Source organism: Mobula birostris, chromosome 1 (assembly GCF_030028105.1).
Source record: "Mobula birostris isolate sMobBir1 chromosome 1, sMobBir1.hap1, whole genome shotgun sequence".
NCBI lineage: Eukaryota > Metazoa > Chordata > Chondrichthyes > Myliobatiformes > Myliobatidae > Mobula > Mobula birostris.
Genome location: NC_092370.1, coordinates 105,337,807 through 105,360,605, shown reverse-complemented (window position 1 = coordinate 105,360,605; position 22,799 = coordinate 105,337,807). Strand labels below are relative to the sequence as shown.

The 22,799-nt window shown below is 38.6% G+C and overlaps 1 protein-coding gene across 3 annotated transcripts in view; it reads right to left on the bottom strand.

Moving 5' to 3' along the window:
• Nucleotides 1–22,799, bottom strand: part of LOC140198661 (protein NDRG1-like) — a 65,306-nt gene that overhangs the window by 25,213 nt on the left and 17,294 nt on the right. For 2 of the 3 annotated variants that reach the window (XM_072259681.1, XM_072259689.1), the window contains exons 3-8: nt 20,390–20,425; nt 15,195–15,300; nt 11,258–11,378; nt 2,541–2,603; nt 1,793–1,853; nt 1,543–1,629 (exon numbers count right to left, since the gene is read on the bottom strand). In XM_072259681.1, coding sequence (XP_072115782.1) covers nt 1,543–1,629; nt 1,793–1,853; nt 2,541–2,603; nt 11,258–11,378; nt 15,195–15,300; nt 20,390–20,425 — 474 coding nt within the window. The remainder of the gene's footprint in view (nt 1–1,542; nt 1,630–1,792; nt 1,854–2,540; nt 2,604–11,257; nt 11,379–15,194; nt 15,301–20,389; nt 20,426–22,799) is intronic. The other variant, XM_072259698.1, reaches the window with a different exon arrangement.

The window sequence follows — 22,799 nt, the reverse complement described above, 5'->3', positions numbered from 1 at the left end:
TCCGGGTGACTCATGTACTTTTAGGTCTTTCAGCTTTTTGAGCACCTTCTCCTTCGTAATAGTAACTGCACTCACTTCTCTTCTTTCACACACTACAACATCCGGCACATTGCTAGTGTCTTCCACAGTGAAGACTGATGCAAAATACTCATTTAGTTCATCTGCCATCTCTTTGCCCCCCATTATTATTTCTTCTGCCTCATTCTCTGGCAGTCCTATATCCACTCTCATCTCTCATTTATTTATTTACTTGAAAAAGCTTTTACTATCCACTTCAATATTATTTGCTAACTTGCTTTCATATTTCATCTCTTCCCTTCTGATTCTTTTAGTTGCTCTCTGTAGGTTTTTAAAAAAACTTCCCAACCCTTTATCTTTTTGCTTTGTTGTATGCCCTCTCTTTTGTTTTTACATTAACTTTGACTTTCCTTGCCAGCCACAGTTGTACTATTTTGCCATTTCAGTACTTCTTCACTTTTGGAATACACATGTATTGCATCTTCCTCATTTTTCCCAGAAACACACGCCATTGCTGCTTTGCGGACATCCCTGCCAGCAACTCCTTCCAATTTACTTTGGCCAGCTGCTCTCTCATACCATTGTAATTTCCCTTACTCCACTGAAATACTGCTACATCAGACTTTACTTTCTCCCTATCAAATTTCAAGTTGAACTCAATCATATTAAGGGGAACTTCTTCAGAGATGGAACAAGCTGCCAGCAGAAATAGTGGATGCGGGCTTTGATTTCTACATTTAAGATATTTGGATAGGTACATGCATGGGAGGGGGTATAAAGGGCTATGGCCTGTGTGCAGGTCAATGGGACTGGACAGATTAATAGTTCAGCATGGACTAGACGGGCTGAAGGATCTGTTTCTGTGTTATAGTGTCTGTGACTACGACGAAAACCAAACTAATACAAACATCCTTTAAGGATCTAATATAGTCAGCAGATTATTACCTGACTTCTGTCATGCTTGGATAATATTTTACTTATTTAGCCCAGTATCCTTTTCTCTAGTGCCCTATTTATTATCAGTAACTCTTCCTCTACCATGCTTTTTAATTGATGGAAGGAGATGGAATGTATAATGCTATCTTTCCTGGAGCCTGGCAACTCTGATTACTATATAGAAGAAACAAATGCCTCAGGTTAAAACAGCCATAACCATTCCCACCTCCACCATCACTCCACTTCCAATTTGACCTTAATATGAAGGTTGAATGAAAGAAGTCCTAAATCTTCAACTTTTAAACACAAGTTGAGGCAGTGTGTCCCACTTCTATTAGTTTTCCACAATCTATTTCAGGGTTTCGTACATTTGTACATTTTTCTAAAAATTAAAAACTATTTCGGGAAGTGCCGCTAATAGAATTACAACTATTAATGAAGTTCTATACTTGGTGTAGTGTTCTATTTGTGTAGTCATAACATACACAAATTACACCAGATTCACATGCTTTCATTTAAATATTTGGTATAATACAAGTAGTTCATGAAGTTAGAATTTACTGCCTAAAACCTCCAGTCTTGTATTACCTTAGTTGCTGCCCAGTCCATCCATCCTTCAGCATTGCAATTAATATTAATGAGACAGAGTCCTTCAACAAGATCAGGATAAGTCAACTGGAAAAGAAAAAATTTGAAGTTTTTGCATTTTTGTTTTACTTTCAATGAAATGAGAATCAAATAAATAATTCTATTCAAACACAAGTTTTAATGAGAGCACCCAAGGCTATGGCTGGCAACACCCACAAAGTTACTATTATGGAAGTGGTGTCAAACTTACAGCTAATCTGGTCAGGATATAAGCACCAGCTCCAACTCCTAATCCAATAATGCTCCTCAAACTGAAAGAGAAATTAGGCTGTTTTAGGCAACAGTTGAAAGAAGATGTTGGCTCCTAAAATTAGTCTAACATTCTTCTTGCTCTACACAAAGAATTAGTTAAAATACATCAGTGTTGTAAAGAAACGAAAGTACTTCTGTTGCAGCATAGTAAAAACATACAATATAAATAAGGGGTTTAACAGCAAGCTAGAATGTACTACGTTTTTATTAAGGGCATTTCAAAATGAAATTATTCTGAATTATGGCCACATTGTTGGTGGAATAATTCAATGTGTACATTCACCTAGAAATTAGTCACCTACTTCTCTAGCTTTAAAACACTAGTCTCTTGAATATTGCTTTAAAAGACTTATAAAATATGTAAAGTTAGTACTAATTGCAAATCAAGACTGCAGAACTTCAAAGAATAACAGTATTAGACTTGGAAAAACATTGCCATTCCTTCATCACTGAGTATTAAATCCTATCCAACACAATACTTTCTCAAGATACATGGACAATAAATACCAACCTTAATATCACTACTCAATTCAAATAAAGAAGTACATTAAGAAAATTGCAAAGTGATGCATCAGTATTTTTATAATCAAATCAGTGACGGGCAAAAACTGCAGCATGTAACTAGGTTGCTGCTAATTGTATTATTGATTAAATGCATTATAGACATTGTAGGCTTATAGTCTTACCCAAAATGTTTTAAGACAGCAGGAATTAACTCTGCCATTTGGTCCATTGATGGATATTCATATCTGTAAATCAGATGCAAAGTTGGATATTATTTTTGAACAGCTGTTAAATTATCTACTCATCTAAAACCAAGATTATGAAACAATATTGCCAGAAATTATGAAGTAATTTGCCTTGGATGTGTCAAATATGAAACCTGCTTCAAGTTACAATGAGCTGCTAAGAGATCACTGGAGAGCAGGTGACAATTCCTAGTCACCTGGAAATACATTTTAAATTACTGTAAAATATGAAATAAATAGACTTTGCACAATAAATATGCAAGCTACATGCCTTATACAATGTTTCAAGCATTCAATCATTAAATTACTCAAAACAGCATTATTCTTCATCTAACAGACAAGCCTCTTTATACTAGGCCACTTTGAAGTGAAAACAGCAATAAGCACACTTATTAGAATGTTGTGAAATAAAATTAGCTGCTGATTTTAAGGAATACTTACAGATCCTCTCCAGGTTACAAATCGCTGACATATGGACATCCTATACACACAAACATTTGGGAGACCACCGGGATAGATTTGCTAACAGCCCTGAGCCCACAGTAATCTTTTAGCGGGTGGGAACAAAACATTTCCATGTCCCTTCTCTACCTGTTCATTATCATCCTCCGCCCCCAAAATGGGAGTTGCGTCAAACCGAACAGAACCAGACGTGCAGAGCAAACCCACTCGTTCACTCACCAGGGCTAACAGCATCCGCTCTTTCATAACAGCTATTTCTTTGATCCACCCACACATTTTGTATATTCCAAGTTATAAATAGTTCTGTTTATGAACAGTTCTTAGGAACAGAATCCTATTGTACCTGGGCATTGCCTGTCTACATGAGTAAGTTTTTCATCTTGAATATATTACTGTAAACATAACAGTGCATGGAGGAGGTGCGCAGTCTAACAGAATTGAGTGATTTAGTTTCAGATTTTTTTTTGTGTGCTCACAAGACTCTGTTGGACATTGGTAATGCAGAATACTGCAAGTCCAGTTCATTGGTTCATTGCAAGACCAATGGCAGGAGAGCTATGTGGCCTTGGTTTTAGTGCAGACCAGGTCCCAGTGTTGCTGGGTCGCCTGTTGCAGCCACCCAGAGAAGAAACACTGGAGAATACGTGAGAGGCAGCAGACGTGGTACGGGTGCGCTGGAGTCCTGCTGAGTTCGAGGTTGGCCCCTCGCATTGGTGCTGCCCTCCAGTGTACACTTGGCGGAAGACAAGTATGACTGCGTTCACCTGTGGCTGCAGTAGTACGTGATGACTGGACTGCTACAGGATTGTTCTTGCAAACAATATCTATGCAGCATCAATCTACAGGACATGATACTCAGGAACTTGAGCTATAGTATATATTTTTGCATGACTGCTTGTTTACTGCTATCTTATATGTGCCTTATGCTGTGTATTACTGTTAGTACTGTTTTGCACCTTGGCCCTGGAGGTATTCATGTATAATTGAATGACAATTAAACTTGAACTTGTACCAATGGCTTTGCTACTTTAGAGTTGAAGCAAACTGTCATGCTAGCTAAATAACCTTTTCTCAAGTAAAGCAAAACATACTTCAGAATTAGGAAAAACAGAAAGAAAACCATTTAAAAAAAAATTACAATGGAAAGAGAACACAAAACTATGAAGTGAAGAGACATACAGGACATAAATGGACACACCAGCTTGCCTCATTCATGCCAACAGCTTTACTTATCTTCAGTAATAACATGTGCTCACATCTCTTCTGTATTATTACATGCCTTGCTAATTCATGTGCCCAAACTGTCTCTTAACCACAGTAAATTGTGTTATTTCACCACTGCCTCTGGTAGCATATTCTAGATACACAGTCACCCTGTAAAAATCCTTCCTTAATATTATATTATCACCTCTTGACTCTTCTCACATAAGATTCCGCCCACCTACCCTATCTGTGCCTGTCATAGTTTTACGCTTTGATCAGGACAACCCACAGCATCACTCAGACCAAGGAGACCAAGCTCCCTATGTGATTTCTCCCCACAAATAAAGTCCTCCAATCTAGGTGGTGAATCTCAGCAACTCCAGCACTACTATCCTTCCCATAGTGTGCCAACCAGAAAAGCACATGATACAGGTGGCCCTCGTTTTCTGAACGTTTGCTTTATGGCACCTCACTGTTACGAAAGACCTCCATTAGTTATCTGTTTTCGCTAACAGAAGGTGTTTTCACTGTTAGGAAAAAAGGCAGCGTGCGCCCGAACAGCCAAGCTTCTCCCCTGGAACTGCATTCTAGCCGGCATTACTTAAACACGTGCTTTATCTCGATTTATTTTGTGCATCCGTTAGCAAGATGAGTTCTAAGGCATCAGAAAAGCCTAGAAGAGCTCACAAGGGTGTTACACTTAGCGTAAAACTAGAGATGATGAAGCGTTTCGATCGTGGTGAACAAAGTAAGGTCATTGTCCGCGCGTTGAACTTGCCTGCGTCCACCATTCGCACTACTTATACGCAGAGAGAAAGAATTTTGAAAGCTCCCGATGTTACTGTTGGTTCTGCTTGTAACAAAGTGGTCTCTCTTAGTCGGCATCCAATAATGGATAAAATGGAAAGTCTATTGCTTGAGTGGATTGATGGGTGTACAAAGCGTGATATTCCATTAAGTTTTCTTATACTTAAGAAGAAATCAATCTTTTTAATAAGCTGAAACAGAAAGCACTGGACGATGATGAAAGTGTTGCGAAAGTGGAATTTAAAGGTAGTCATAGGTGGTTTGATCAGTTTCTGAGGCAAGGGCAGCTTCATAGTTTAAGCAGTGGTCCCCAACCTCCAGGCCGCAGACCAATACATTGCCGCAAAGAATGCAGTGGTAGCCAGGACACACCCAGCACATCTTTAAGAAAAAAGCCGAAATAGACAAGCTAATTAGGTGTCGCCTGGCTTGTAAATGTCAGCCCAGATCAGAGGCGATTATGTCAGGTGGTTATTCCTATAAGCAAGTGTTTAACTGTGACGGAACTGTAATTTATTGGAGTCTTCCCAATTCTGGTAAGTGAAACTACACTGTACATACATTATTTCTATTTTATATAGGCTGTGTATTTTTGTGTGTTATTTGGTATGATTTGGCAGCTTCATAGCTTCAAGGTTACTGGAGAGAGTGTTTCTGCCAAGAGCGCTTCTGCGAGATTTTCGCCGCACTAGATAGTGCTGCAGAAAAGTATTTCTACTTTATATAGGCTGTGTATTTATCATAGTATTCCTGCTTTTACTATATGTTACTGTTATTTTACGTTTTATGTGTTATTTGGCATGATTTTGTAGGTTATTTTTTGGGTCTGGGAATGATCAAAAATTTTTCCTATATTAATAAATGGTAATTGCTTATTCACTTTACCACATTCCGGCTTAAGAACCATTTCATAGGAACGCTCTACCTTCGGATAGCGGGGAAACCTGTATGCCAAGTTTGGACTTAAGTTTTTTTTTGTAAAGTTGCAATAAATGACCCACTTAAGTTTGGTGCTCCAACCTATGCGGGCAGGTAACCTCATGCCTTCTTCATCATACTATTCACCCATATTGTGCACTTAGGGAATTTCAACCCCAAGGTCTTTGTTCATCAGTATCTATTAATACAAAATGACTTGGGACACATATGCTACCTCTATTTTACGTCCCACAATGCATCACCTCCACAAGGCTAAGATATTAATATCAGAATTAGGCCATTTGGCCCATCAAGTCTGTTTCATCAATCATGATGGATTTATATTCCTTCCTCAATCCTATTGTCCTGTCTTCTCTGCTTACCAATCAAGAACCTATTTGCAGCAGTAGTTAATAGTGTTATTCCTATGCCAGTGGGTTAGGCACTCCCACAAGGAAAGAGTTCACATCCTGTACAAGCAGGATTGGCAATAAAGTTCAGTTGAATATCCTGCATGTTGGCATCCTGGTGTGTTCTACACTATCTCTCAATAATGAACAACACTATCAAGCTCCACTTTAAATATACCCAATGACGTGGTCTCCACAGCCATCTGTGATAATGAGTTCCACAAATTAACTCCCTCACAAAAGAAATTCCTCATCTGTTCTAAAAGGACATCTTTCTATTTTGAGGCTGTGTCCTTGTGTCCGAAACTCTCCCAATTAGAAACATTCTCTCCACATCCACTGCAGATTCCAGCCATTCCCTGTAAGGAGGTTACACGGTCTCCCAGTGAATGCAGGAGTTTCCTCCAGGTGCATATACTTAATTGGTCATGTGTGTAATTAGGCAGCAAGGGTTCATTGGGCCAGAAGGGCCTGTTAGCATGTTATAGCTCTAAATTTTTTTAAAAATGTGCTCTCATCTTGTTCAGTAACCTCCTGTATGGCACCTGAGCAAAAGCCTTCTGAAAACTCAAGTAAACAACATCTACACCTCCACTGGCTACTCTTTATTTAAAAAAAAAACAAACATTTAGTCAGGGCCGGATTAAGCTAGTGTGGGGCCTGTAGCATATGTTATAAAGGGGCCCTAAATTTAAAAAATGTATGTTAAGTATTAAAACATAAATTATTTATTTGCATAGTAAAGTAATTCAATTTTTTCATTTGCTATACAGGCAGATAATACGACAAATGTCTGACACTTCAATAATAGTATTGCTTACATGTAGGTATCAATTTCAAATGTCAAAAGTAACAAAACTACAATTTAAAAGTTACATTTTCTAGATTTAGCATGAGCAAATTTGTTGATGATACTGGAAATGTCTATTTCACGCAGAAGTTCATGTTCAATGCTCATTAGAGTGAGATTGTTCAATCTGTTTTGACCCATGGTGCTCCTTAGGTCATTTTTAATCCTTTTCAGTTTTGAAAATGAGTGTTTTCCACTGCAGTTGGTAACCATGAGTGACAAATAGATGCACAAAGCATTTTCTACATTTGGAAAACATGACTCCAAAGAATTGTCAGTTATCAGAAGGTACAACTGTAACTCTACAAGGTCTTGTTTGGCACCAATATGAGAAACAAGATCAGTTTTCAACAGGTCAGTAAACTGCACAAATTCTCCATCAAGACATTCTTCCAGATCTTCCAGATATGAATTAATAAGATTTGATGACCTCCTTTACGATCTTTTCAGGTGTAAATGACTGTAACTGATGAAGGAATCCAAAAACACCATTTACCTTTAGATAAGCTTTCTGCCTTTTTGACAGGGCAGAAAGCAAGCTGTCAATAGTGGCAAGAAATGTCCGGCTTTTAAACTTCTGAGAAGGCATTTAAGATTCAACAAGTGGATCAAGAGTGCTGGAACCACTGAAACCATCATACGCGCGATTTTGCTTGTGCTTTCTTCGAGTTTGCTGTTGATAATCTTCACACTTAGTCAGATTCTTGGCTTTCTGCTCAATGTCTGAAAAAGTAGACCGCACAGCTTGAATATATCCATGCAAGGGATCATAGAGTGCACAAGCTGTGTTCAAGTCTTGGCCAGAAGATTATAAGCAGCACTGGTCATTTGAAAACACTAATACTTGATCCCACAATATGACCATTATTCCTGTTTCCAACTTTGTCATGGTTGAAACTAGTCCACGAGCCCGTTGTTGACAATCTGCCTTCTGATCATTGTTATTTGAAATGTCATCCAAGACTTGCTTTATTGCCAAAAAGCTGTGTAAAAGTGCTTTTGTTGCATCTGCACGAGCTGACCACCTGGTACCTGACACTCTTTTCATAATGGGCAAATGAGCACCACCATCAGATAATGCAGCAGAAAGGAGATCCCATCGATAAGTAGAAGCAGAAAAAAAAATGTATACAGGCTTTCTACAAATTGAAAGAAAATTAATGCTTCTCGACAACATTCAGCAGCACATTTTCCAACCAAATTTAGTAAATGTGCAAAACATGGAACATAATCCGCAAACTCATTCAGCTCTTTAATTCGTGCTTGTAAGCCACTATACTTGCCACTCATGTTGCTGGCATTGTCACAACTTTGATCACGGCAATCTTTTATATCAATGTCATTTTCCTTTAAAAAGTCAAGTAAAATTTGAGCGAGCTGTTCAGCACTATGACCTTCCATATCCAAAAACTTCATAAATCTTTCAGCTGGTCCAGACAGCAAATCATAGCACACAGTCAAAGTCAGCGGCACACTTTCCAGCGGCTTAGGAGCTTGGGAGATAGCAAAGGTCACCACAACACAGCAAGGAGCCAACATACGCCTGCACACACATACTATGCAGCATGCAGCTCCCCCAATATGAAAACAACGGTGTTGCCAGATCATCGTGAGATGCCGATTTCACCAGACTACAGCTTGCAAGGGGCCCGTAGCATTTGCTACTTTTGCTACTAGGTTAATTCAGCCCTGCATTTAGTAGGCATTCTTCAAATTCCTTCCCTTGGGATCCAGCACCAAGCTCATTACCCCAATCTAGCTGCATATTGAAATCCCCCATGACTATAACATTGCCCTTTTTAACTGCCTTTGCTATGTCTCGTTATAATTTGTACTGCATATCCTGGTTACTGCTTGGAGGCCTTGCACTTCTCAGGATTAAACCTCATTTTCCAGGGCTCCTCCCAATATTCCGGTGGATCATATCCTGCTGTAGCCTTGGAAAGTGTTCTTGACTATGCTGAAATCCACCTATTGTCATGTCATTCAGAAGTTTACTAATTGTACCTCCCACAAATGGAAACACCTCTTTCTCCCTTATTAGGAAGGGGGAGAGCCTGTGGTATGTCGAATGCCGGGTGAACAATGTAGTCTTTGGAGTACTGCAAACCTATGTCTTTGCTGTTGCCTTGCTCACGCTTGAATACTCAAGTGGTGGGTGCTGATAGTTTTGCCCGTGGAGGGAGGGGGGGATTGTTGCTTGCTGTTTACATGTGGGAGGGAGGAGAGACTTTGGGGTTCTAACATTTAACTGTCATTAATTCTTTGGGGGCACTCCTCTGTTTTTGTGGATGGTTATGAAGAAAAAGCATTTCAGGATGGATATTGTATACATTTCTCTGACATTAAATGTACCTTTGAAACCTTGAAACTTTTGAAACATTTATATCCAAGCTGGTCATACTTAGGGACAAGATCCAAGGTCCCATCTCCCATTCTTGCATAACATCACTGGGTAGACTGGTCATCAGTAAAGCTCACCTCCATTATCCTGTGGCCCCTAAACACCAAGCCACATTTTCAATCCAGTTAGCCAGCTCATGTTGGATATCATGTGACTGAACTTTCTGGACTATTCTACCAAACAGGACACTGTCAAATGCCTATCAAAGACCATATAGACAACATTTATTGTTCAGCCTTCAGTCTCTTTAGTTAACTCCTCAAAAAAAAAAAAAAAACACAAATTAAGACATACTGGCTATTCCTAAGCAGCCTCTACCTTTCCAAATATACTAAATTGTATGCTTCAGAATTTCTCCATTAATTTGCCGAACACTGCTGCAAGAGTCACTGGTGTGCAGGAAACTGGCTTATCCCTGCTGCCCTTCATAAAGGAGGAAAAAAATATGCTACCTTCCACTCTTTTGGTTCCTCACCTGTGGATAACAAAGGTGGAAAGATCTCTGTCAGGGATCCATTCTTCTCCCATGTTTCCTGCAAAAGATCTCATCCAGCTCTGGGGATTTACCTACACGTAGACATTCCAATACCACACAATCAACTTATACCTCCCATCAAGTCATTATCTCTCATGTCTTCTCCTTGGTGAACACAAGCAATACATATTCACTTAGGCCTTCACCCACAGATCCTGATTTCATAGATAGATAACTCACTTGATTACTAAGGCAATCTATTCCTTCACTGCTACTCTTTCGCTCCAAATAGAATGTCTCTTTAAATCATAAAAATCTTAAATTTTCATAGCCCATTTTTGCCTTCTATTTTCTTGATTATCCAACACTCTCTTATGTTCCTCAAGGACTTCAGTCAACCCCCTCTGAATCAAACTTTCACTATCTTTTATTATCATTGCTTCCTCCATCGCAATACCTTTGCCTTTCACCCTTACCGGAACACATTGGCCTTAAACTCTTACTGACTTTAAGAACCCCATTTGTCAGATATTGTTTTATCCAGATACATCTGATCCCAACCTACTTTTGCTACTTTTATACGATTGAAGTTGGCCTTTCAATGATCTAGAATCTTAACTTGAGGATCATCTTTATCTGTAACCACTTTGGAACTTGCATTCTCAATGTGTTCGCCCATCAACACTTCTTCCACCTGGCTAGTTTCATTTACTAACAAGTCTCCAGCTCTATCTCCAGCTGGATACCTACAAATTGACTTAAAGAATCCCTTGTGGAAGCATTCAAATTCTTGTACTAAGGAAATCGCTGTTCAATATTGGGAATATTAAAATCCCCCCTACTATAATTGTATTGATCTTAACCTTTCTGAAATTTTCTTATATTGGTCTCTCTAACTCTGGCTGATTATTGGGAGACCTACACTATTAATGCTTGCCCCTCTTTTGTACCTATATGACTGAACTGGACAACCCTTCTAGGATATTCTCTTACCTATGGAAAAGCCTGCCAGTTCTGTGATCATGGCTGTGCCTGGTCAATGTATGTGCTCTGTGCTGCATAGCACCAACAGTAACAAATTCATAAACCAATCATTATTTATATTACACAAGTAGTCATCCTTACCCAGCTGGAAAAGATGAAGCTCCTTCATGCTGGCCCGGTAAGTCAATATGGTAAATTGCAAAATGTAGTATTATTTCCTGCATGTCCTCGGAGTTGAAAAGAGTGTCAAAACATGATTTATCTGTAAAAAGAACATATTTCAATGGCTACATAAGGTGGTTCAGATAATGCAGTTAATTTTACAAAGACCAATTGCTAGTGAACATTATTTAGTGTCTACCCACAAAATTTGGGTAGAAAGCCACAAATGACTTCCCATTTGGAAACAACCCTCAAAATACTTGTACCTGAAATTTTCCTAAATGCAAGGCAAATTGAGAACAAATTAACAAAGGTAAAAACAAGAGGGCTACTTTCATCAAACTTCATAAAGCTCAAGAACTTTCCAAATTATACAGTTAACTTTCCACTTCACTATAGCTATTAAACAACAAAGCCAAGAAATTTTAAACAATCCTCTGTTTTCAGCATTAAACCTTTTTCCATTCACCCTCTCCACACACCACAGGAACTAAAATAAGACCATTTGCATCTTTCCATACACTCTGAATATTTAACCAAGCACATATTAGGCTTGTAGCTCTGATGCAATTCTCACATGATTCCTTATACAATGCCCTGCAGCATCAGAGATGGACATGTGCTTTTGATGTTCTGGAACACATTCATTACATGCTCCTAGGACAACATCTTTTGAACAGTTGCTCGGTCCATAGTTGTTTGCCATCTATATTATCAATTTGGATGAAAATGTGGTTGCTATGATTGGCATGTATGCAGACAACACTAAAACTGGTAGTGTTGTAGACCAGGAATAAGGTTATCTAAAATTAAATCAGGCAGTTAGGTCAACTCTTCAAAAATCTCCTTAAGCCTACCCTCCACCACCTCCAGTTTAAATTCCATGCAGAATATTTTGGAGGATCAAGAACCAAGAACTGGGAAAATGGGTCAAGAAATAGCAAATGGAGTTTTGCAGCTTGGGAAATTAAACTGGAGCAAAATTGGTACAGAGAATCCAGGGCTCTGCACAGTGTTGTACAGAGAGATCGAAGGATATAAGCACCTATTTCCCCAAGAGGTGCAACACAAGTAGACAGAGTGGTAAAGGTGTTCTGTGGACTTGCCAATCATTTTCTTGCAGGCATTTACAGGAAAAGGAAATGCAATTCTACAAAAATATATTCAACAGAGACTGGCAAACAACCAATGTGCAAAAGACAACAAACTGCAAATAAAAATAATACTGAGAACACGAGTTGTAATGAGTCCTTTAAAGAGATAGTAGATTGTAGAATCAGTTCTAAGTTGTGGTGAATGAGTTATCCACACTGTTTCAGGAACCTGATGGCTGTAGGATAATAACTGTTCTGCACATGGATCAGATGGGGCGTTATGTTGCAACTGTCCAAGGCAATGAAACTACATTAGGAGTATTGTGTGCTGTCTGGTCACCTAGCTATAGGAAATCATCAAGCTGGAAAGGGTGCAGAAAATATTCACCAGGATGTTACTAGTACTGGAGGGTTTGAATTATAAAGGCAGATTAGACAGGTTATATTTTTCTCTTCCTCCCAAGATCTTAGGAGACAGAGATGACCCTAATTAGACACAAATTAATGAGGGGCATAGGTAAGATGAACGGCCAGGGTAGGGGAGTCTAAATTTTAAACGGCTTTCCTTTAAGATGAGGGGTGAAAGACTTTATAGGAACTGAGGAAAATCTTCTTCCACTTAAGAGTGGTGTGTATGTGGAATCTGCTGTCACAAAAAAGTGGTAGAGCTGAGGACATCTGAAAAGTTTAAGTTAGATAGGTACATGGGTAGGAAAGGAGAGGGATATGGGCCAAATGTAGGCTAACAGGACTAGCTCAGGCAAGTACAGACAAATTAGGGCAAAAAGACTATTTCCATTCTTTGTAACTCTATGACCTCTCCTTTCTATTATTCTACACCGAATGAGTCTTAAATCCTGTTTCATTTGCAGCTCCAAATTCAGCATCAAATCAAAACTTAAACAGTTAACTGAAAAGCCACAAATGTGGGATGTAAGAGGAGCATCTGTTTAAGATTACAGATTAAATCACAGATTAGTGCTAATAAAACTATTAGATTGATCTTAATGTGACCCATTTACTCCTATTTGAAATAGTAACCCAGCCAACTATTTGTTGTCAGTTCATAAAAAACACATAAGCTGCTTCAGAAACCTTAATGCCAGATAAACACTAAACATTTAATGATTAGCTTTGAAAGTCAGTCTATACAATGCACAACTATACCAGCAGCAGCTATCCCATCTTCAATCTGCTGGCACTCTGGATTGACCTGCAAGGATTGGCATCTGGTTTTACAACCAGTCTTCTACGATATTAGAAACCCCATGCACCAATCAGATGTTGACTTAATTCCCCATTTCTTCACATCTTCATTCACCAAGAAAATCAATAGTGGCAGAATTAGTGAGGGGTATGCTGTTATTTTAAAGGCAATGCCAACATTAAGGAACAGGAGTAGGGCATCTTGCAAAACATTAAATGTGGACAAGACCCTCGGTTCAGATGGGATTTATCCCAGGATACTGAGGGAAGCAAAGGGTTGCTGGGGCTTTAGCTGCAGGCGATATCCCAGAAGACTGGAGAATAGCCAATGTTGTTCAGTTAAGAACACTGGCTACAAGAACAAACCAGGAAATATAAGCTGGTGAGCCTGATAGTGGGAGGGCTACCATTAAGATTCTTAGGGGCAGGATTTATTTGCATTTGGAAAACTCTGACTTATTAGATGCAATCAGCATGGTTTTGCTCAGGGAAAGCCCTGTACTTTCTGAAGTGGTGTATAACAAAGTCTGGACTGTAAATGTTGTCTACATGGACTAAAGATTAAGTCACATGGAATCAAACTCTAATTCAAATTTGCCTTGGCAATTGAAGACAGAGGGAAGAGGTAGAAAGTAATTTTTCTGACTGTAGATCTGTACCTATTAATGTTCCCAAAAGGTCACTGGTAGGATCTTATTTGCACTAGGATGTTAACTGGATACGGTGCTGCACAATCTTTTGTTGTTTTCTCAAGTGTTAGAAGCTAAAGGGGCAACTTGATAGAAGTGAATAGAATTATGAGACACGTATTGTGTAGATAATCTTTTTCCCCAGGATGGAATTGTCGAATACCAGAAAAACTGGAAGTTTAAAGTAAGAGAGAGAGAGTTTAAGGAGATTTGAGAGGCACGATTTTTGTGTTTTTTTTTAAAAAAAAGAAACAAGAGCCTGCCTGGAACACTGCTAAGAGGGGTGGTAGAATCAGATGCAATAGCAATGTTTAGAGGCATTTACAAAGACAAATAAACAGACAGGGATATGCACCATGTGCAGGTAAATGAAATTAAATTTGGATCATGGTCACTATGGATATGTTGGGCCAAAGAACCAGTTTCTATCCCGTAATTTTCTAGGTTTCTTGTGGGAAAACTAATAGCAAGATTGTACAGTTTAAACTTTTTGACTTTTCATCCTTAGGTAATTTGGACTTTAGATACAGATACAATTTATCACAAAGAACTTGAATTCTGTAAAGTTTGAGACACAGCTCAAACATGATATATATTCAAAACTTTCATTCTTAACAGGGATTCGCAAACTCTGAAATGTGACCTACAAGTTCCCATAATATCACAGTGGACAGCTCTGAAATATATCACGCAGAACAAAATCCCATATTTCTAATATATCAAAAATTTTATACAACCTACTGAAAAGTATCTACACCAAGAAATTCATGTTTGGATAGGTACAATTAAAATTGGTTCATCCAAATCTTAGAATAAGACCAATCCCAATTTGGCAAAAAGCTTGTTACAGTTTTCACCTGCAACTGCTAAATTTTTGAAAGACTGGAAGAACTACCTGGATGGGTAGACACTGCTTACACTACTTACGATTCATCCCAATGTCATGAAGAGTGAGTAAGACTGGCCTAATTCCTTTAGATGCACCACGCACTGCAACGCGAATAATACCAAATGGTGTTTCAACGTCATGCTCCTGTGAAAGAAATATGCATAGCAGCCAATTATTACTTAGTCTGAAGTCCATAAAATTCTGAAACATCCCAAAATTAATAAAACTCAATTGTTAATATATCACTATATTGAGAACTGTTCAATTTGGCCAAGAGGTCAATATTTGTTTTGAAGAATGAGCATACAATCAAGACCTTCCTTTTTCAGAGTTGAGCTTTTGAACTACCTGTATGACCTGTCATTTTTATGGTGCGAACTTAAGTCTCCAAGGTGCACGATAGCTGCGGCATAGCACGTACGGGCCAAATTGAGGTGGTAGGGCCCAGGCCAGACAGCAAAAAATGAACCATTGTTGGACCAGACTTGGAGCCAATTCAAAGCAGGAGATCCAAGGTGAGGCAGCAGAGCCCGGGCCCGAGAGCATATCCAAGTGGCAGGCCCTGGGTCAGAGCAGGATTGAACCATGTTTGACCAGATTAAGCGCCAGGCCAGAGAGAAGAGGACAGGGTGCTGGGGCCAGTATTCAGCTCGTTGCTCGGCAATGTTTAAGCTGAATTAAGGCTGTGGCCTGACACTAACAGATTCCTGGCTGCAGTGATGACTAATTTTGTGGCTGTGAACTTAGTTCTAATGTTATTTGTTTACTTTTTATTGTTTGCACAATATTTTGTTTCTTCTGCACACCCAGTTTTTTTTTAAAAAATTGGTTCTATTTGGTTTATTTGCTTTGTGGCTGTCTGTAAAGAGAGGAATCTTGAGGTTGTGTACAGTATACTTTGATAACAAAATGTACTTTGAACAACTTCTTGCATCTGACACCTCTTATAGCTAGAGTTGATTGACAGAGGCATAAATGGAGCAGTGAGCCAACACCTCCCAGCCCCCAGAGTGGGGATGGGTAATATGAGAGGGCATAATTTAATAATAATTGGAAAGATTAGGCTGGGGAGCAGAGACACACACACACACACACACACACACACACACACAGAAGGGGGCATGGCACACACTGCCAGGAGTGGTTGTAGAGACAGATGAATTAGGGACATTCCAGAGACTCAGACAGGAACATGGAAAATGTACAGCTACATCCTCAGAATTCAACCTGCCGTGCTCTGGAATTCACTGAACTCTCAACTTTCATCTGTTTCCTGATTTTACCAATCTGAGCTTACACACATGCCCAATGTGGGCTGCCAGTCCTCAATTCTCTCTTCCCAACCTCCACTATCTGCAGATTAGAAAGTGGGATGTCTCCTGGCTTTCACCAGCTGCCCACTGCCTCTCAAATACAATGCCCTCCACCCACAAGCCAGGTCAGGAAGGATTGGGAAACACATTTTCAAATGCAAAAATACGCCACTCTCCTCCCCAAGAAAAATGAATTTGATGTTTCTATATGGCTGGGGTGTGCCAGAATTTCTAAGCAGTTATCAACATGGACTAAATAATTAACAGTATTAAAGATTAGAAAAAGGTAAAGATTAGCTTTGTCACGTGTACAATGAAATGTACAGTGAAATGTATTATCTTGCATCGAATCGGCTAGGATTGTGCTGTGCTGTAATTGCTGCCATGTTTCCAGCACCAACATTGTCCACAGTTCACTATCAAAGGAAGTTCACAAAAATGATTCCAGGATTGAATGGCTTGTCATATGGAGAACATCTGATGGCTCAGGGCCTGCATTCACTTGGATTCAGAAGAATGATGGGTGACCTCATTGAAACCTATCAAATGGTGAAAGGCCTTAACAGAGTGGATGTGGAGAGGATGTTTCCTATGGTTCAGAGGAGACAGCCTCAGAATAGAGGGGTGTCCTTTTAGAATGGAGATAAAGAATTTCTTTAGCCACAGAGTTGTGAATCTGTGGAATTCATTCCCATATGTAGCTGTGGAGGTCAAGTCTTTATGTATATTTAAGGCAGAGTAAGTAGATTCTTGATTGGTCAGGGCATGAAGGGATACAGGAGGGAAGGCAGGAGATTGGTGCTGAGAGGAAAAATGGATCAGCCATGATGAAATGGCGAAGCAGACATGATGGGCCAAATGGCCTAATTCTGTTCCTATATCTATGGTCTTACGATAAGTCTTTGTAATATGGGAGGAAACTGGAGCACCGAGAGGAAATCCATGCAGTCACGGGCAGAATGTACCAACTCCTTACAAGCAGCGGCAGGAACTGAACCCCAATCTTACAAATGGAACTAACCGCTAAGTTACTGTGCTGCCACTTAATTCTCTACTTCAGGAAATAAACACCTGAACGATTAAGAGTCATTACTACCATAATCAATCATACCAGTGCCCAAGAGCAGGGCAAGCTGCCTCAACAATTATCATGCAGATGCACTCACATCTATTGTGAAGTGCTCTGAGAGTTTATCATGGCTAGAATCAACTCCTTCCCAAAAACCTGGATCCACTGCAATTTGCCCTATGCCACAACAGGCCTATGTCGGATGCAATCTTACTGGCTCTCCACTTGGCTTTGGACGACCTGGAAAAACAGCAATACCTAATGTCAGGCTGCTGCTTATTGATTCTATCTCAGTACTCAACACCATCATTACTACTGTACTTCCATCAGCTTCAAAACCTGGGCATTTGTACCTCCCTCTGCAAATGACTTCCTTCGGGAGACCACACAGATTGAAACTAACATCTTCTCCAACCTGACTAACAACGCAGGTACACCTCAAGGACGTGTGCTTACCTGCTGCTCTACTCTCTCTACAGCCATGACTGTGTGCATAGTCACTATGCAAACACCACATATAAATTTGCCTATGACACAACTATTGTCAGCAGAATCTCAGGTGACGAGGCAGCGTAGGAATGTGAAAGACTGGCTGGTTGAGTGGTGTCACAACAATACTACTGGACTTCAGGAAGGGGAAGTCGAGGAAACACACACCTGTCCTCAATGAGGAATGTGCAGTAGAAAGAGTGAACGAAGTTCTTGAAACTGCTGCCACAAGACAAAAATCATATGTCAGTGATCAGTGAACTGACAGAAATGTTTTGCAACAACAAGTCAAAAGACTGCATAACAATGTTTTTAGTCTGTTTTATTTTTTTCCAAAATTTGATGTTTTTGTGATAAAGACTGCCAGTGCTTTACTCTGCTTAACAATCTCGAGCAAAATCTTTTCTGCATTGTCTCTTGTTTATCACGCATATTTGATGCTCTCAGCTTTAAATTCATGAGTTCCTACCAGATTCTGCAGCTTCCAAATGTCATTTATGTTAGGTTTTTGCTCCAACCTTCTATCATCCTCCCCATTCTCAATCATTTGTTCTTCTGCTTCAGGACCATACTGATGGAATAAGCTGCTATAATACTTGTTATTCTCACCTCCACTTTAAATGGCTTTAGTCATTGTCTCCCGGGTCTACTATTTTGCTGATTCAAAAAGATTGTAGAATATTCAAATGAAAATAAAGAGTTGTAGTTAGCATGTCCTGCTAAATATATGATAAACATCCTAAGCCACTTAATCACAAATACCAAGTGTTGACTGTCTGGGTCAATTAAGGATCTGTAGCTTTTGCTTCCTAATTCCTCTCCCAACTAACCAGCCTGTAAAATCAGCTTATATTACCCAATCTCATTATTCAATTACAGACTACCAAACTGTATACACAAAGAAGGGTGAACATGTGGTGGCAGCTTCCAAATGTCATTTATGTTAGGCTGTTTACCACACTAATCAATATTAGCACTATCTTGAGAGTAGGAAGTGTTAAGGGCAACAATCCAATGTAAAGAAAGAAAACTCACTTCCATCTGTTCCGAAAAATCCTCAAAAATAAAAAGTGCAATCTAGACTGACATGCTGGCAAAGAATTTCAAATGAGACCCAAATGGATTCCAGTTATCAGCAAGAAATGGAAATTAGATTAGCCAAATCAGTATCCAAAATTTGCAAAAATTTTGCTTCTATTTAAGTGTTGGTTGTCAGCTTGGAATCAGCAGTAGATAATATTTTTGCTTTACCATCTTCCATAAGCAACAAATTTATGGTTAATGTCTTTTCATCATTTCTATACAACAATCCCATGTCAGCCTGGCTGTTTTCAAGCCGCTTCATGATCCTGGAAACAGATGCCTTGCAACTCTTTCTCAGCATTTAAAATTAGGCAGGAACAATTTTACTTCAGAACTGCAGAAGATAAAATATCTCTCCCAAAAATACCTGATAACACAAAAAAAAAAGTTGATTTCAAGACAAAAACAAACTGGATGTGTGCCACTAGCCAACTAAGAATGGGGACATACAAAAAAAGTTGGACATTTGGATTAGGTAAAACCTGGGGCACAGATTTAGAGTGAGAGAGGAATGATTTAAGGGACAACATTTTCCACACAGAGTGGTGAGTATATGAACAAGCTAGAGGAAGTGCTTGAGGCAGGTGCAATAGTACTTGGATAGGTACATGGTGGGGCTGGTCTTAGATGGATATGGGCAGAGCTTGGAAAATTAGCCCTTGCTGGGTGGGCATTGTGGTCAGCATGGATTTATTGGGCCAAGAGGCCTGTATCTGTAATATATTGTTCTATGATTCTCAAGTACTAGAAACAATACTTGATGCAGTCTTTAACTAAAATGACAAACTGATTCTCCTTCCACTGATGTGTGTAACATTAAATGTTTACAGCATTTTATGTTACCATGTCAGATTTCCAGCATCAACAGTTCTTTGGTTTTCATTCATAGCTGATATTCAACATGGGTTCATATGATGTACAGTTACTTTGCATGAAATACTGCAACCAAAATATGTGCAAAAGTTAAATTTCATTAATGGTCTAATGATCACAAACTACTGATTTGTTCTACAGTAGCTGAGGTTTTAAAAATACCACATTCACTATAAGCAATCAGCAAAAATTTAATATAAAAAAGAAAATATTAGAAATACTCAGCAAGATCTTCCGATAAAAAACATTAATTTAGTTTTACTCTGCACAGATTCTTGCTAGACTTAGAGTATTAGCAATATTTTCATTTTTATTCCAGATTTAGAGCATCTGAATTTTTTTTGATTTTCACATACACATAATTATCTAATTGATTCAAAACACCACACACTTCAAACAAAGTTACCTTAATATCATGCGCGTAGAAGCTGTTAGTATTTGCCTGTTGCAAAAGAAAAAATTAATGTAGAATTCATAAGAGGCAAGGAACAAAGCTCCTGGATGAAGTGATTTGGTTATGAGAACCAATGGTCCCAGATTCAATCCAGATTTGTCCTGGTCATCTACAATGTAAATAGTTCTGACATTTGGTCCAGTACAATGTGTTCAGTTACTCTCCCCTACTCTTCAAAATAAAACCTTCCTCACTTGCCTTCAAGAAATATCCATCCTTTTGCTGCTGATTTTTTTTTTCTATTGAAGATAAATCTTTCATTGGATTATTTGCTCTCCATGTTCATGACAGTTTCATTAGCAAAGAATGGTAGAATTACAATGGCTTGCTCTGTTCAAAGAACGGAAGTGGTTTCTTTCAATTTGTTCTTTTGATGATTTAAATGAACATACACATTTGGAGCAGGAGAAAGGGAGTAAACAGCACAGACCCCTCATTATGATTCAATAAGTTGATCTGACTGCAACCTCAGCATATCCCACTTATGCTCGCGCTCTCTCTCTCTCTCCCTCATAACTTTCAATCAGCTGGAGAATTAGGAATCAATCTACTGATGCCTTAGAAGTATCCAAAAGCATCAATTCCATCACGTTGAAAAAAATTCAACTAAGTCATTCAAAGAAGAACATTCTTGGCCTTGCTATTTATCCTTAAAAGAATGAATCCCAACTCTAAAGATTCCGTCAAGAACCCGTTTACTCTCAGCACAAATTTAAGTAGGATTCAGCAGTACTACAATTTGAAAGTCTATTCCCAGCCTAGAAATTTCCATTCAGTACGAAGATGAGGGAATCAAAATACAAACACCTAGCTCTCTGTTCTATTCTTTTCTTCGCCAACATCTTAGTCTGCTTATTTTATCATTAGAACTTCCGAAGATTCTTTCATCTTCTAATCTTTAAATATGATGTTGTACATTATCTTCTCTCAGAATCCAAGTGTTGAAATTCACGTTCTTGTACTAGAAATTTATTCTCTGGAATATCAAAACAGCTGGAAAAGTCTTTAGCCTTTTCTGCATGAAAACATTACTTCTTGATTGAAATTTTCTTCCACTTGTGATTCTTTCAATTATTGCTTTGCTGTAAAGTACAAATCCATTCTTCAAATAGATCAAGGGTTTTCAACACAGTTTTTAGATGACTAGAGAGTCGATCGCTATTCATAAATGATGAGCAAATCCAACACTTGAGATTTTAATTACAAAACACGTGAACTTTCACGTTAAGACAAAACAGGTTTGGCACAGTACAAGCTTTAAAAGACCTGAGAGAAAGATTGTACTGATTTCTTAGGATATGTAGAATTTTGGGGTTGGTCTACAATCAAATCACATACTTAGAGTTATGTTAAAACTGCAAACTTCATCAGCAGTTCAGATTAGCACCAAGATCTCAATTTAATCACTACTACACAAAGTACAAATTGGCATCTTTATCAGTTAAACCTATAAAACTAACTTAACAAAATTATGAGAACAATCTTGAGAAGCAATATTGAATTTGAAGAAAAGGGCAAAGCTTGTTGATATTTAAAGGTTTATTTCAATATACGGGTTCCAGAAATAAGGTAGTGAGCAAGATGCAGAAACACTTGCAGGCATGTCATCAAAATTCCTGTTGAAAGTTTACTTAAAAGGATAATTCAATCTTCTTGGTTATTTCTTCACAATGTCCTGACTCAAGAGGCCTACTTAATACACCTTCTCCTGGTTCAACAGTCCCAGTAGTTAAGTTTGGTCCATTTTCATTCTGCACTCTCCTTGGCAAATATATCCTTTTGGGTAAGGAGACAACATTATAGGAAAGATGCCATATTATAAGGAGGGTAAAGAGCTAATCTGAGGATGTTGTTTTGAGATTATTTAATGTCAGAAAAGTTTAGTTATCACAGCAAAGGACAGCTAGGTGGAAGTTATATTCTTCAGAAATCGAGTCTGAATTAAGGTGCATAAATCCAAGTGCCCTGGATATCACAAAAATAAGACTATTTCCTTTCGCAGAGAAGTTAACGATTGAGCAGAAATTTAAAGGAACAAAGGGGAAGGATTAGTAGAAGCAGAGCTCTAGAATTTATAATCTGTCAAAAACAAAAGCATTAGAAGGTGAAAACACCATATTTAGAATGTCCCCAAATGAGCATTATAGAGGTATCGTAATGCTGTGTCCAAGATCTGAAAGGCAGTATTAGTCTTAAGTGTTCATTTCTAAGATGGCATAATCCAAATGCCCTTGTGCTGCATGAGCACAAGACTCTACATTTTCCTCAATCGAGACTAATTTTTTTAAAATGCATTTCAATTTGAGCTTTTATCTTAAACTTTGGATAATAACACAGCATATTGTACTTGTTACATGTTTCC